This window comes from Pogonomyrmex barbatus, unplaced genomic scaffold, assembly GCF_055798465.1.
Source record: "Pogonomyrmex barbatus isolate J1 unplaced genomic scaffold, ASM5579846v1 scaffold12, whole genome shotgun sequence".
Taxonomy (NCBI): domain Eukaryota; kingdom Metazoa; phylum Arthropoda; class Insecta; order Hymenoptera; family Formicidae; genus Pogonomyrmex; species Pogonomyrmex barbatus.
In genome coordinates this window covers 6810276-6826732 of record NW_028297108.1, presented here as the reverse complement: position 1 = coordinate 6826732, position 16457 = coordinate 6810276, and the positions used below count along the sequence as shown (strand labels likewise).

General features: G+C 30.1%; 2 protein-coding genes across 7 annotated transcripts; one reads left to right on the top strand and one right to left on the bottom strand.

The window, feature by feature from the left end:
* Window positions 1-213: 213 nt before the first annotated feature.
* Window positions 214-8559, bottom strand: LOC105431282 (aminopeptidase N-like). 5 transcript variants are annotated; one of them, XM_089071475.1, is made up of 13 exons: window positions 8422-8559; window positions 8212-8269; window positions 6752-7272; window positions 5942-6430; window positions 5537-5720; window positions 5109-5265; window positions 4609-4690; window positions 3878-4218; window positions 2974-3254; window positions 2518-2699; window positions 2049-2396; window positions 1892-1961; window positions 214-962 (listed from the first exon to the last, which is right to left on the bottom strand). In XM_089071475.1, the coding sequence occupies exons 3-13, from the start codon at window positions 7270-7272 to the stop codon at window positions 837-839; spliced, it is 2781 nt and encodes a 926-aa protein (XP_088927601.1). In that variant the 5' UTR covers window positions 8212-8269; window positions 8422-8559; the 3' UTR covers window positions 214-836. The 5 variants fall into 5 exon arrangements, 4 of the variants coding, with proteins under 4 accessions (XP_088927601.1, XP_088927602.1, XP_088927603.1 ...); XM_089071476.1 differs by lacking the exon at window positions 8422-8559 and having other exon boundaries at window positions 5942-6150; window positions 6252-6430; window positions 8212-8399; XR_016138068.1 differs by lacking the exon at window positions 8422-8559 and having other exon boundaries at window positions 891-962; window positions 2049-2110; window positions 2200-2396; window positions 8212-8399.
* On the top strand, window positions 8394-10023 carry LOC105431246 (large ribosomal subunit protein eL34). Of its 2 annotated transcripts, none has more exons than XM_011645310.2 (4): window positions 8394-8539; window positions 8704-8775; window positions 9274-9471; window positions 9875-10023. In XM_011645310.2, the coding sequence occupies exons 1-4, from the start codon at window positions 8439-8441 to the stop codon at window positions 9969-9971; spliced, it is 468 nt and encodes a 155-aa protein (XP_011643612.2). In that variant the 5' UTR covers window positions 8394-8438; the 3' UTR covers window positions 9972-10023. The 2 variants fall into 2 exon arrangements, with proteins under 2 accessions (XP_011643612.2, XP_088927604.1); XM_089071478.1 differs by lacking the exon at window positions 8394-8539 and adding an exon at window positions 8552-8591.
* The last annotated feature ends 6434 nt before the right edge of the window (window positions 10024-16457 follow it).

Below are 16457 nucleotides of genomic sequence, written 5' to 3'. Positions count from 1 at the left end.
TATTTAGATTTAGATAAAAAAATTGTTATCGATATTTATCCCTTCTATTACCTATTTCATCTTTTGCAGCACATTTATCATAATTAGCCTTTCAAAGATGAAATTAATCAGAGACGAGGTTAATATAAAATAATTAAAGATTTTTGACGTGTATCGTATATGTATACATGAAACATACATACAGAATTGTTCCATATATATATATATATATATATATATATATATATATATATATTTCTAATATTTATTATAAAATATATTATAAACCTGAGGACAATAATTATTTATAATAATATTAATAATATATTTTAAAACATAGTATCAATACATGTCAAAAATTTCTAAACAATCAAGACTGTCCTCGTTTTCCGGAATTGGTTACTGAAAGTTATGATAACATAGCTAATTGAAAAAGCAATAAATAAATATCGATAAATATCTATTTTAAATCCATAACTACAAATCCTAGGCTGCGTTCTAATATTCATTTTCGATATTGAGAATTCATAATACAATATATGTGACATGAAATATGTATCTTCAATACTGATAGTGAATACTAAAGTGCAAACCAAAGATAGCACTGCTTTAATGTCATAAAGTTCTTTTGTTATTTAATCGATTGAAGCAATATTTGCCAAATTAAAATTTTCAACTCATTTTTGTAATGGACGCTTCGCTTTACTTCTTGAATCCATAACTAGCCAGCAAATCAGTGCGATGTCATACGATGCACTGCATCAGGACAGTAGCAGCAGGTTACTACGAAAATCGGCCGGAAGTTGCGCATTTTGGGAAATAATAGATTACAGTAAAGGAGAAATATCTATGAATATCTAGTACGAATATCTAGTGACATAAAACACTGTCTGATGCACAATATCAGACAAGCGCATGCTTAATTTGTTTCGAGCATGTGAAAGTAATGGATCAACGAGATTTTTATCTGTCCATTTCTTTATCTACAAAATTAATTTGTGAACATGTTAAATATATATGTATACAGTTTGTAGAATAATTAATTTTAGAGTGAAAATAACATTAAATATGATACTAATAATTATAATATTTTTGTTATTTTCATAGAGTGTCCGATAATTATTGACACATTACTTGTGTATAGATAAAATGGTTTGTATTGAGTAAAAGATCTTATTATTATTATTCTGCAAATTTTGAAATTATAATACTAAAGAGTTATGTTTACGAATGACTTGCGCATTTATAATTACAATAAGATAGCTCGATGTCACGTGCATTTATATTAGAAACACAACGAAATATTTGCAATTGTGCAATATCTACAAATGATAGACCGTCCACTCACATAATTGACGTGTTTATAGAAACCTTGAAAGTGCGTAATGCTAGATTTTATTTTCACATGAGTATATGTTTTCGGTTATTTATTAACTAATAATTCGTTGATAAGTAAAAAACACGCAAAAAAATGCAAGATTTTTTTTTACACAATTTTATCTACTTCATCAACATATAAACACATGCATTGTGTGAATAATTATCAGAGATCTTGTATATCTCAAATAGAATTATGTAAACTCATAGAGAATATACATGTTAAATTGCTTATTTCTTTTTGTAAATGAGATAACTTTTTTATTTGCGTACATGCTTTGTATGTCATAAATAATAATGTACATTTACAATACGTATATACATTCATCGAAAGTGAATACTCCTTTCAACTTTCACAACTAAGATAATGTATTATATTTACTTTTACATTTAAATTCTTAATATAATATTTTGTTTTCTGCAGGATTATTTTAAAACACCTTCGATATAATGATATATAATGTATCATAAGAAATATTAAAATTTAATAAGAAACAAAAAAGTAAGAAATTAATATGACGCAAACAAAATTTACCTGTTTAACAACAGACGTAGAGTAGGCACTGTTTATCATAATAACTAATGATGCAGTTATGCCAATTTCTCTAGAAATATAAAATATATAATATATTAGAAATAGTATAACAAATTTTATAATTCAAAATATATTTACGGATACGATAATACTTTACTTTGGTTTGATTTGATACCAGTTCTCTAATAGGCAAGCAAATAAATTGTCATTTCCATGTTTCTGAAGAACATAATGAAACAAACTAATGTGATTTTTAATGATAGAATTTGTTCGTACTTCATCTTTACTACGATTATATATACAAATACGTTTCATTTGCAGTTGGAAGAAAATGGAAAACAAATCAGAAAAATTATTAGAGCAAGCCAGGGTTTCCATTGTTTCTGGATTTTCGGTTTCTAGCATTTCGTCCAAGTTATTAAATACGTTGTCAAAAGGAATGTGAGATACTGATAAACCATTACAATATGTCCATTTCTTCCACCATGGTAAAAGCTTATTATGTCTAGAAAATTTAGTTATAAAGGTATGATACATATTTTTATATATTTTTATATATTTTTATTCAAGCCATTTTGACTGGTATTATATATAGGATTATACTAGAATTTTATACAAATAGTTACGTCTGATTTGCTAAATGCCGTTTCAAATTAAATAATGCTTTTTTCTTGCATATCCTATCACCAAGAACGCATGCCCATTTGGCAGCTTCTTGTCTTAAACATTTAATATGAGGGTCGTCGTTATCATTTTCCATGTATCCAATTTTGTGAAGTAGTGCAGTCAACAGTTCGAGTATTGTTTCCTAAGTAATATAAATTATTATTATAAATTTTGTATTAGACATTTGTTTGGAGAAATATAAACTAAATTGTAGAAGTATTATTGGAAGCATATTAATGAAAATATATTATTCAATATCTTAATTATTTATATTATTAATAACAAATCTTATTTACATTTATGTTATTAGTCAATAACATCATTTCTAGAAATCTATTTAAACAATAAATTTAAAATACAATTCACGCTTCAAAAATGCATAAATGTAAAATGTTTTTTATTAAGAAAATCTTTACCTTGAAATAAGTAATTTGACTATGATATGGTATGATGAATGACAAGCGTTCAATAATTTTAAATATAGGATACCATGCCACATATTTGTTGTCTTTCTGTAAATATTTCGTAAGTTTCCATAGTACAGATGAATGGAGCTTGCCTGATGTTACAAAGTAAAATGCATCATCGATAATCTGAGCACGGTTAAGAACATGAATTTCCTTATAATTATCATCGGAATTGAGATAATTTTCAATCTTTATCCAATCGTCAAAATTATAATTTACACGATAATATCCTATCACACATAAATAACAAAAAAATTTATTTATTATTTCTTTTTAGCTCTTATTAAATTGGAACATAAAACGTTCTTAAATATTACTTCCTCATTTTCAAACATAATAAAAATATTTTTAATTTGAAATAAATTAGTATTATAAACAATATAAAGTACAAGTTCGTTATAGAATAATATATTGAATTTTTCCCTTGAATATCGCATTTACTTAATAACTTGATCGTTAAGTAATATCAAGCTACTTGACAAATTATTATTTGTCACACAATGCATCTCAAAGAAAATCAAATTAATGTCAAATGACTTGATTATATATAAGAAAATATACTTGTATAATATATATTTTACAAGATATGTTAATGTAATTTGTTACATAAAAAAGAAAATAATAAATCACAATTAAAATGATTATAAATGTAAAAATTACAATAAATTTTACAATTAATATACTTTAATTTACAATTTTTATGTTATATTTAGTTATATAAAACCTGATTTAAAAATGAAAAAAAGCTTAATTTTTTTCTATAATTAATAAATTTTGATCATAGCAATAATAAAGATTAATAATTTAGTGACATCTACACGATGATGTAACAACATATTTGATCGTTAGTTACCAGTCTGTTGCAAATTAAATATTATCCACTTCTTTTCTGAATCACTAAGTTCTATGCGGTTAAATTCTTCTAGATAATGCAAAGGCACAGTTTTCTTAAAATCATTATACGGCGGCGTTGTATATGTCAACGGTATTACCCATTTCTGAGAAGACTTTGTTAAAATTGTTATCCATTTGGAATGTTCCTCGCTATAAAAAGTTTGTGTTCGAAGGACAGGATACTGCTTTTCTTTTATAAAGGGATCCATTATACCTTTTATGTTTAGATTTTGTAACTTCGTTGATTGTGAATCATAGACTAATTGTATATCGTCCCAGAAATCATTCAAACTACCCAATCTGACAAAATAATTGTATTGTAACACAATAATTAATTAATCAGAAACGAATTAATAATTAGCTAGAAATTAATACAAAACTAATTAATAACTGACTAAAAATTGCCCAGAAAAAAATTAGAAACTGGTTAATAACTGACTAAATTCTGACGAAATTTACTATTCAGTTACTAACCAACCAGACATCACTAAAACTAATTAGAACATAACCAGTCAAACTGGCCAGATACTGGTTAGTAATCAGAATTCTTGGCCATTTTTTGGCCTAATTTCTGATTGTGTTCTACTTGTGATATATCAACAAATCAAAAAATAAAATCAATAATTATTAATTTGAAGGAATAGCGAAGAGAGAAACAGAAAGAAAAATAATAACATAAAATATACCTACTGTCTTTTTAAATATATAGCAGTTCCATCGCGAAAAATTTTGTCACCTACTATATGTTGCAGCATACGTAATATAGAAGGTGCTGTAACAGATGAACATTATCAGATTTAATATGCAAATAAATATAACATAAGTATGTAGTATAAATGGTTGCAATAAATTTATCAACTTTTCAAAAACTAATTCAAGAATTATAATTTCAAGAATTATAATTTCAAGAATTAATTAGTAAAATGATAATTAATTAAAAGTCTTAATGCTTACAATATATTGCACACACACACCATACACCACACACATATACCAAACGCACACACACACACACACACACACACACACACACACACACACACACACACACACACACACACACACATATACACACCTTTTTTTATTAAAATATAAATATATTGAACAAAACTTGTTTTCTTTTAAAACAGCTCATAAATAATATGTTGTTTAATAATATAATAATATGTTGTTCACTTAATGCTACGTACCTTTTATGTAATAGGCAAAAGAAAAAAGAGAATTAATTTCAGAGATATTATTTATTTCTGATTCAAGAGAATTCATCACTTGTGAATCATCTAGATGGAAAGACTCAAATTGAGTCTGGACCACAAACAATTCCAACATTTGAAAATCTGGCAGAATCTAAATGTTAAATGTTAAAGGTGTAGTTACGTAATTGTTAATTATTTAACTTAGAATTTTTTTGAATCAACAAACAATATATCAATTAAAATCATTAGAAATTTTAAAAACATTTTCTAACATCCTATAAATATATTGAAATTTATTGTTAAACTAAATATTTAATCTGAATAATCAAAAACATTCGAAGAATGTTACTGACTTATTTGTATTTAGTTTGAATGTATATTCTCCTTTCTGTCGAAGTATTACCGTAGACATGAGAAATTACCTGATTGATTGTATACAGGCCGAACAATGTAGCAATACCTTCGTTCAACCACATATAGGACCACCATAATGGACAACCATCAATGTCAAACAATTGACCGACCACTTTACGTCCAATTAAACGTGATAACTCTATTTTATGCGCAATGGAGTGTATTTTATTATTATAAATAATATCTTTTTCTCTAAAAATGTTTATTAACAATTTTATTATATGTTTTGTTTTGTTATATGTTTAATTTATGTCACAAGTGTGCACAGTCTTTCATCTTCTATTACTAATAGCACTACTATATACTGCATATATTGCATATACTGTATACTTGCATATACTGCATATAATTTATTAGGTTTTTTTATAACTATTTTTAAAGGATCGGAATTTATTTCTTTATGTGCATTTTACCTGTGAAATATGAAGTTCAATTTATCCATGTCATCATTTTGCAAACCTGCAATCACATAGTGATCACCCAATAAAGATTCTTTTTGTAATTGCCATTGTTGCTTAACGATATGTGTGACATTATTAATTAATTTAAATGCAAACATATAATATTTTTTTAACAGTTTTCTGCCCCAAAGTTTCTTATTTGCGATTTTTTTGGAAGAAATCTTAAAATAATCAATAGTATCAAATAGCACAATGGCTATACGATAAGTGGGTATTTCAGGTGTTATGCCAAAATGTGTCACCGTTATATTTGAATATATACCGTTATATTTATATTTTAAATTTTTATGTGACTTATATATAGGAGCCGTATTTGAAAAAGCTTCATAATGTTTAAAATGTTTTATAGAAATGTTAAATTTAGCTTTTATCCTTGGCTCATCCCAACATGGAAATAGATGTCGCATTCCTGTCGCCGAGTTGTCTGTTGCTATAAGCCATCTAACATATTTAATTAATCTCATTAATATGCTATGTAACAACAAATTTTAATAGCATTGAAAATTAATATAAATATTGGTAGGAGAATATATTTTTATTCATAAACTATTGTGTAACACAAGAGAAAACTATTAAGATTTGTTCAAAAATATAATAGCATTAATACTACTTTTATGCTTTTCATATATTTGAAGAACTTTTGTTACATATTATGAAGAGTGTCAAACTTTGATTAAATTTTGTGTCGCTAACGAATGTAGTTAATATTTTTTAATTATATTTATATGATATTTATAATGTAATAAATATGTTTATACCTACTTTTTATTTTTATTCGTATTTATGTATGGGATTTTAACGAAACCTCCGACATCATTAGAGATAACACTCGTAAACGTTATGTTTAAAATATAATTACCAGGAAATATCAAATAAGGAAAATTCAAGATGATAATTTGCAAGTCATGAATATGCGAAATATGATGCGATCTATAGGTTTTTTTATTTATATTATCACGTTGAGACAACGTACATTCAATTATATTCAAATTCATTGAGTGAAAACTTATGTTTGATGTGACCTTATAAATAGCAATACTGATATTACATATTCCATAAATAATATCTTTTTCTGTGTCTAATGCTAATTCAACATCATACTGTTTTGGTACTATATAATGAGGCAAACGAAAATTAACTGCAGTTTCAGTATTTATTGTGTCATTTGTATCCATTGGATTTATTGATGTAGATTCAGTTCCTTTTGAATCAACAATGGCCCTGACATAGTTAAGTATCAGACTTCCATATAATAATAATTTTATTAATCCCGTATCATTCATCTAAACAAATTATTATCATTTATAAAAATATACTGTAATAGGAAACTGAGATACGAATTTGTCATAAAAATTTAATTTGTTAAAAATATAGAAGATAACAATTATGTATCTTTTATTAAATAATTTATAATCATAACAACAAAATAGAATTTTTCACTAATACTACTAACGTAATATTTTATTATTATTTTCTAGGAAGTTTGAAACATTTCTAATATCGCAACATTTAATTGGATTAAAATAAAAATTAAATTTTTTAAAAAATTTATAATAAGAGCAAAAGGTTATAAAAAATAAAACAAAAATATAAACAATGGATTATTTGAGTCAAAGCTAAATGACAATGCTAAATATATTTTAATAAATGTTTACAAAAATTCCATCAATGCAAACCACCAACGGTAACCTTTAATATCGCCTTTAGTACGAAAATAAATAATAAAAACAAATTAAATAAAATTATTCTTAATATATGTTAAATTTGTTAAACAAAAATTCACGTTTATTAAAAATTCAATAAAGTTCGCCTTATAAGGTTGTAAAATTCATAGATGAGAAGGGAATCACAATACTTCATCTCAAATCGAGTTGAATTAAGAAAATTCTTTTTAACAGTTGGATAAAACCATTGCATCGAAAGGTTTTCATTGCATTGATGGAATTGTTAAAATGTAAATTTAGTATTTATTAACATTTGTTATCTTGAAAACTATTTTTATGTTAATAATAATTTAAAAATAGGCACTAAATTATTCTTATGTTTTACGTGTTTGTCTGCTTATTCAAAGAAATATATTTATATATTGTAGTATAAAATATATATAAGATTCCATTATTAATGCTTAAATCGATGCATTGAAATTGTGTATTCTCGTATACATTTAAGATATTTTATAATAATTACAAATTAACAGTTATAGTTTTACAAATTGTACTTACCGTTATAAATCACTGATTTGTATTCTTAGATTCACGATCTTTCTCCTTCGATAGTTCGCTATAAAATATCAGTTATAACAACAACAAACATCCATGATTAAAGATATAATAATAAGTAATATAAAGTACAAACGCGACGTATCTCTTTTAGACACATGACTTTTAGACACATGACAATAACCGATTGATTATAAATATTAGAATATTTACGTTTAAAATTAAATTTGATGTGTTTGTGGATAGATGGCGACAATATTCCGTTGCGCGTGCGTGAAAGCATCTCCTTTCGGTGTCGAACCGTTTCCCTTTCCGTTTGGATCTGTAAAAGGTTCGTAGCATTTCTGTATGATTTTTTAAAATCTGTATTACACGTGTCAATCGTAAGATATATTAACATTATTCCACTTCCATATAAATCTGAGAAATTCGGTTGTTCGTCCCGATTTTATATGGACCGATATGTTTTATTAACGAGGTTATTTTGTGTTGCAGAACCAAAATGGTGCAACGATTAACCTATCGACGACGTCTGTCGTATAACACAAAAAGCAACAGAAGACGTGTGTAAGTATTTGTGTAATAATAAACGCTAACATCAAAGGAGACGTTATACGTTAATTTTCATCTACAATGAACTATGACTTTTATAAGTCGCGATATTAGTCACGAGAGACTCCTGAGAGTTTGAGGTTATGTTTTGGTCGATTGCTCCTAGCGTCGTGTAAAACTCACGTGCGTGGAATAAAAATCATTAAATTTAAATTATTGCATTCATCAACAGTTATTTATCATCATTGCGAATAGCCTACATTTTTCAAAATACTTTTACAAATTTGTCTTTTATAGTTAAACTTACTATACATAAATACATTTGTACTTAAAATTGATTTGAATTTTAGCAAAAATGAGAAAGCTTGATCGGAAAATGAGAAAATTTTAATGCAGTTTAGTGCAACGATAAAAAGTGAACTTTATATATCACATAGAATGAGATATTTCTCTTCGAACTTTATTCTATGTTATCCTTAAAATTGAATTTTTGCAATGATTTCCTGTTTACAGTGTACGTACGCCAGGTGGCAAATTAGTGTACCAATACTTGAAAAAACCAAAAAAGATTCCAAGATGTGGACAATGTAAGGACAAGCTTAGAGGTATTCAACCTGCAAGACCAATGGAACGTTCACGAATGTGCAGACGTAAGAAAACTGTCAAACGTGTGTACGGTGGAGTTCTTTGTCACAAATGTGTTAAAGAAAGGTATGTATTCGATGAAAGCTTAAAAATTTAAATTTTAAATGCTTTTTCATTAAATATATATTATTCTTAAAATAGAATTAATCATTATGTTTCAATGTATTTATCGCCAAGCATATTCAGTTATTTTTTCACTCATGCCAAGCGTCTCATTTATTTCATACAAAGAATAAGAAAAATTAAAATATATTATAAATAAAAATATTGATTCATTTACCAGCGCACTTTATTATATTTTTCTATTACTTAACAAAGTCAATCTTACAAGTGTGCAAATAATTGCAAATCTTAATTGTGATTAACGATGTCATTACCGGTAGCCCCATAGCATCATATAAATAAATATGTATTAAGTTTCATATCAAATTTTATGCAATACTTATACTGATCTATATATAATTTTTAGGATTGTTCGTGCATTCTTGATTGAAGAACAGAAGATTGTGTATAAAGTTATGAAAGCACAACAGGCTTCAGCAAAAACGAAGAAAGCAGAGAAGTAATCCTGTGCTTTTTATTAAATAAATAAAATAAACAATAAAACCTAAAAAAAAATTAGCTATTGCTAATATTATTACGATATATCTTCTTCATTGTACCATACTAACTGTTATCTTCAAAACCTATAACACATTTATATGATGAAAACTTTTTTAATTAAAAGTTTTTAAATATAAAAAAAATCTACATGAATATCATATGAATCCTCTGTTGCATGCAACAGAAAAAAACGTAGTTAGTTGTTCTTATTTGGAGAGTTCAATTATCACTCAACAGTTGTATAAACTGTCTCTGCTAAATATTATAGTTAATATTTATATCGACTTAGTGTCAAATGTGTTACACGTTTTTTTAGTTATAAATTTATCTCATTTAATATATAATATTTTTGGATCATTTAATTAATTAATTATGACTATGTTAGAATTCTTTTTAAAGATAATGTACGCGATGCGAATTCGTAAATTGGTGACAGGTGCGCGAATGCATGCACATAGAAAGCGCATGGTGTGAACCAGCTTCTCATTTGTGTACGTAGCTGCATTCGACAGGCGCACGTATCCGATACGGTACGCCTTATAAAATTGATCATGTGTAATTCCAGGCATTATCACGGACATACGAATGCATTTCGTAACTCTGCATAATCTAAATTGCAAATCGATTTCTTTTTTATTAAAGCACCAGAACGAAATAATTTTCGTATAATAAAAATTTTAATGATATTTGAATCAAATTTCTTATCACCAAGGTTTCTTTTCAATTTTTTAATTCAATATATATATATTTTATGTTCGAAATATCAAATATAAAAGATACTTTTCAGATAATAAAAATTGAAATAATTATCCAAATAATTTCTTATTTATGAAAATATTTTCTAACTCAATATTTCATTTTTGAAATAATTTAGAAAGTAGTTTTCAAATAATAAAAACTAAAATAATATTATGCAAATAAAATTTCTCATTTCATCAAAGTACTTTTCAATTCAATTTTATTTTACTTTCGAGATATATTAAATACTCAATAATATTCAACAGTTTCTAGAGATATTTGAATGAATAAAAACAATTTTATCCGTTTTGCGATTTCAAAGATAGAATTATTTTAAGTCGGCATATCAAAATTGCGTTAGCGAAAATGTTGCGCGAAGGATTCGGTTACACTCATTACGGCGATGTAGTACTTGTAAGAACATTTGTGTGGCAGCCCCGAGGGGCAGTCGTGGATGATCGACGACAGGTATCGTGCTGCCGATTATGGCAAAAGGGCAGCACACAAAACCCGTTCGGCCGAAGTGCGAGTCTCGCTAGCCTCAGAGCGCCTAACAAGTGCCTTATTTGTTGGGGCACACTTATGGACATATATGTACCGGGAATCGGGTACCATATACGTGCGCGCTACAGTTTTCACGATGATGCAGAAACACCACGTCGGCGAGCGGTGAGAGCTGTAAGGCTTGTCACCTGAGAATGCGGACAGCGTGGCGAACTGGCATTAAATACCTAACGTTCCCCGTGTTCTGGCAGCGCCTATCGCTTATCGTGTCCTAAGAAATGTTATGGCTAGAATCCGGATTTTTCTTTGCCGTCCATCCGCGGTCCTACGATAAATAAAGAGGAATGAATACTTTGCAACTAAGTTAAAACGAATATGTTGTTAAAAATCTGTGTCTTTGTGAATTTTTACTTTTTTATGTTTTAACGATAATTTTTTTCAATTATTATCTTATATTTTAATGGTAATTCCTCTTAACATTATTTCTAGGTTTGATTATTTTCCGATAAGAATATCTAGCTGACATTAATTTTCTTCCATTAAATGCTTCAGCAAATTAAATTTCGAAATCTTTGACGCTCTTGTTGGATCATTTAAATTGATGACATGAGAAATAAGAAAATTAAAAATTCTTGAAAATTAAAATGAAAATACTTTTTGTTTAAAATATTTTATGTTCTTTTGTTCTTGATTGGATACAATCCAATTTATCGAAACAAGAAAAAGATTTTCTGTGTGTATTTTACAAATCTGTTCTATTGCAAATATTGTTTTATTGAAAAATATCTTCACTTATATATATATATATATATATATATATTCTACAAGAACTTTTATCATATGTTTTCTAATTTCTGATACTTGAAAAACCAGCGGGAGTCACAATTTCCATACTGTCTTCCTTGAATATATTTTATGAAAGAAATCCCGCTTTCACATTGTTCAAAAAATCTATGGTTGAAATATATATATAAAAACATACGTATAAATACATGTTTTTATATGTATTTTAAGATTCTTTCAAAAATATATGTATTTACATTCGAATAGACTGAATATATAGTATATAGGCAACTTTAAGTCCGACTTATGTTGATCGAAGAGAAAAAGAGAAGAAGAAGAAATGGAAAATATTTTTAAAGTTTCAATGTTATCTTGAAAAGAGTTGCGTTCCTCGTGATATTTACGATCGTCGAGCGATCTTCGCGATCTCGTCGTCGCGATCGACTCCGTGAACCAGAACGTGAACCAGACGGTTAGAACGCGATTACCTCGTCGTTTCCTTTTCGAGTTAAAAATTCCTGCGCAACTCGTCCACGGCGGGAGGAACGAAGAGGATTACGGAGAATGCCGACGCGTAAAAAAAAAAACGCCGGGACGAAAAGTCAGATGCCATGAAGCTAATCCGATTTCATGGGACCGTGGCCTTCTTCGACCGCGCCGTTTCGAGTTTTCTATAGAAACTTTTTTTACGGCGCGCAAAACACCCTTCTCGCGAGGCCGTATCGAAAATGATCGTTGCGGTTAGCCGTTGCGTGGCCGGCGCGGCATTTCGTCTCGGTTCAATTGCCTCGGAATCGTTGGAACCACTGCAGCTGCGAGTAGCAAGCGAGATTGGTACACCTACTCGCGCGCATTGCAATTTTCGATTCCCTCGAGCGCGTCGAGATGCGCATCGTGGCTATCAAGTTGAATCGCATTCTCCGCATCTTCTCCGAACGCGAAGGCGATTCAAATGTGTTTGCGAGGGAAAGAGGAAATGATATTTTTCAAAACCAAGACGATGATAATACTCGTAAAAAAGTTTAAAGTTATTTCAAGTTACTTTAAAAGTCTAAAGTTACTTAAAGTTTACTTTAAAAAGTTTTTTCAGTTAATAATAGATATTAGCCGATAATATAATATAAATGACATTTGTTATTTGTTTGAGAAGAAATATGATATATACGACTCTTTCTACTTCTCTCTCTCTCTCTCTCTCTCTCTCTCTCTCTCTCTCTCTCTCTCTCTTTCTCTTCCGACATATGACAATATATGGTACGAGGGAGGCTGACCGCTAAATTTCGCGTCTTCATTCGGAATTATACAGGAGGATACATCGGTCACAAACAGCAATTGTCCGGTGTCACGTTTAATTGACGGTTATAAAATGTAGCGCGAGCGTGCAATCGAGAATAATTTGGCGTGAGACGCGCGACCCGAGAGGAGATGCGTCGCCGCGTGATTCCTATAATTTTCTGGATTGTGTTTAGCGAAACGACAAGTGAGTAGGTGTCGTAATACGCGTATCCCTATCATTTTGTGACATTATTATTAGATCGACGCGCTTGCATCGCATTACGTCGCGTTATCGTTGCTATTCACGATGATATTCTCCCGCCACTCGAAATAACACGCGATCCGTGTTGACAGCACCAGATCTTCGAATTTAACAAATATTTTAATATAACATCGAATAGTATGTTAAACATTTCAATTTCCCTCTTATAAATGATGTATATCATAATAAACCGTAATGTGGACTTAAATCATGTATTTTTTATATTATAATGTATAATTTTATATATATATATATATTCAATAATGTTATATGATTGAAATTACACACACGCGTGCATACGCAATTATGTAAAGCGCGGTGCACGAGAATTAGGAACAATTTGTGCCATAAAAGTGTTTCAGAAGATGCGCGTTAGCGTATGATTCCTATAATTTCCAGCGCTCTTGTTTGACAAAATAACAAGTGGGTGGGTGTCGGTTTTCACACCCGCGGCTCGGCGGGATCTCTCCGGAGAATGTAAAAAAGGGTGGTACATAAAACCGGTCCCGATGAATCTTTGTTATATGAAGCCCCCACATATCGCTTGCCGCCTCATGCCTGTGCCTATAAGGACGAAACGGCCAGTCTCAGGACCGTACACGTCACGAAAGACACCTACACTTTGTATTTCCGGTTGTCGTTAAATCTTAAGTAACAACTCCTCTAACGTGTATTACCATGATTCAACAATTATTTAAATTATTTTCTTAGTAAAAAAAAAAAAAGTAGGAATCGGAACGAATAAATTATGAAAATTATCTTAATAAGATACAGAAAGCTGTTTCATTTTATTCTTGACTTTATTAAAATGAAATATTCCGTTACGAGAAAATAAATGGTCATTAACTGGTGGTTCATCTCGTGCTCATTCAGCGAATTAAATATAGCCGTTACGTCGAATTCGCGTATTCAACGGAGCGCCAAATGCGGCGAGCCCTTCATTAGCCTAAGCGACCGATTGCATCACGCCCGATTAAAATCGAATGTAAATCGCGGCTCTCACGAGTCGAGGATGTCTCATCGTAATGACTGGTCATGTTCGGCCCTAAGCATTTTAAATGACTTGAAAGTGTTGCCGAAAAAAAAATTTAGAAATCTATCTTTCGATCTTCGTAATGGCGCTATGAAAAAATTAAATATTCCATATCTTTGTAATTCGCAGAAAATTCGCGCGTTAATTTAGATATCTAAAAATTACCGCTCGAACGTCATCTCTCTCTCGATTGAGATATCTATATCTCGAAATAAATAAATTTTCAATCTCGGCCTTGAATTCGCCTATCAATTCGAGGATTCAAGAGCACGGCTCTCGAATGGCTAACAAGTATAACGTATTTCTGATCGTCAGACGAGATCGATTAATCTTCACCGGCTACTGTCTTCTCTCCGAAGACGCGACTCAACTCGGCGGTGCGTTCTCTTTGATCGAAACCACCAGTGGCCCCAATTCACACCTGACTCTCAGCGATAAAAACCGCCTCTAAAGATATCCTTATCCAGCCTCTGCGTAGGCACGAGTCCCGTTCCTACGACTCGGAGGAAGTGAACTGTTATCGTAGAGCAGGTAGTCGTTTCTTACGGCGCACACCATCGAGCGAAAATTCATTTCGAAGGCTCGTCTTCGGGAAGTCACTACTTCTCCCATCCTCTCTCGCCGCCTCACCCGTTCCTTATTCTTTTTCGTGATAAACCACCGCAGCCGCAGTATCCTTCGCCGGCCATTCGAAGCGGTAGTGAACAGGACGATTAATTATCTCGGCGCCAAACAGCAATGATGAAGGTAACGACGGTCGATTAAGATCCGGCATCGAGAAAGAGAGAAAGACGAGAGAGAAAGGAGGAGGAGGAAGAAGAGAAATCTCGGCAAAATCCTTGAAGAAAATTAACAAGAAATATACCTGGTCTGCCGGTTATCATGACTTTTCTCTTTTTATTACATCGCGCGATTAAATGCTAGAATCACTCGACAGCTAATAATAGTAAACGCGAACCGCAACGTCGAACGCTTATCTCTATCAGTCGCTGTATTTGTATCTCTTGACGTTTGGTATGGATTTTGATGTTTGGTAGCGATAACAGTTGGACTCGAGGAGTATTTGAGCAGCTTCGGGGACCCCTCGCTAAGTAGACACAATTACGATCGATTATCCAATGTAACCTTCCACCGACTAATCTTGACCGTCCGTCGCTGGACCGTCACTTAAGAGAGGGTACAATGTACTCCCGAATAAAAAAAAAAACGGTATATTATTATAGTCCCTCGCTTAAACGACGGAGATTTGAATAATTGACGACGTGTAAGTCTCAGTCCGGCAGTCTGCATATGATACTATCATAAAATATCACATCAATAAAAGATCGCATATTATTCAATTCTTTTTTAAAGCTCCTACTGGTTCATTGCAGCCATCTTGAATTATAATGTCTATATATATGTAATGTATATATAATGTCTGAGTTATAATGTATAATATAAGAAGCGAAAAAATACGAGATGAAAGTTCTTGCAAAACACATTAAAGTAAAAACTTTTTCAATAAAATCATTCAATGAAACAAACTTATAAAATATACCGAAAACTTTCCTTTTACTTCAGTAATCAATAAATAATTACATAGAAAATTATGCCTAATCAAGAAGAAAGCCACAATTCAATTCTTAATATGATTATTTATTGATTAACGGAGGGAAAGAAGAGTTTTCAGTATATTTTAAAAGTTTGTTAACGAATGAAAATGTCATTTTATTAAAAAAACGTTTCTATTTTAATTTTGCAAGAATTTGTATTTCTGATATCATAATTCAAGATAGCTGCAGTAAATCAATAGAAGCCCTAGCGGAGTATCTTACCTTTGTTTACAACGCATATATGAAGCAATTATTTTAC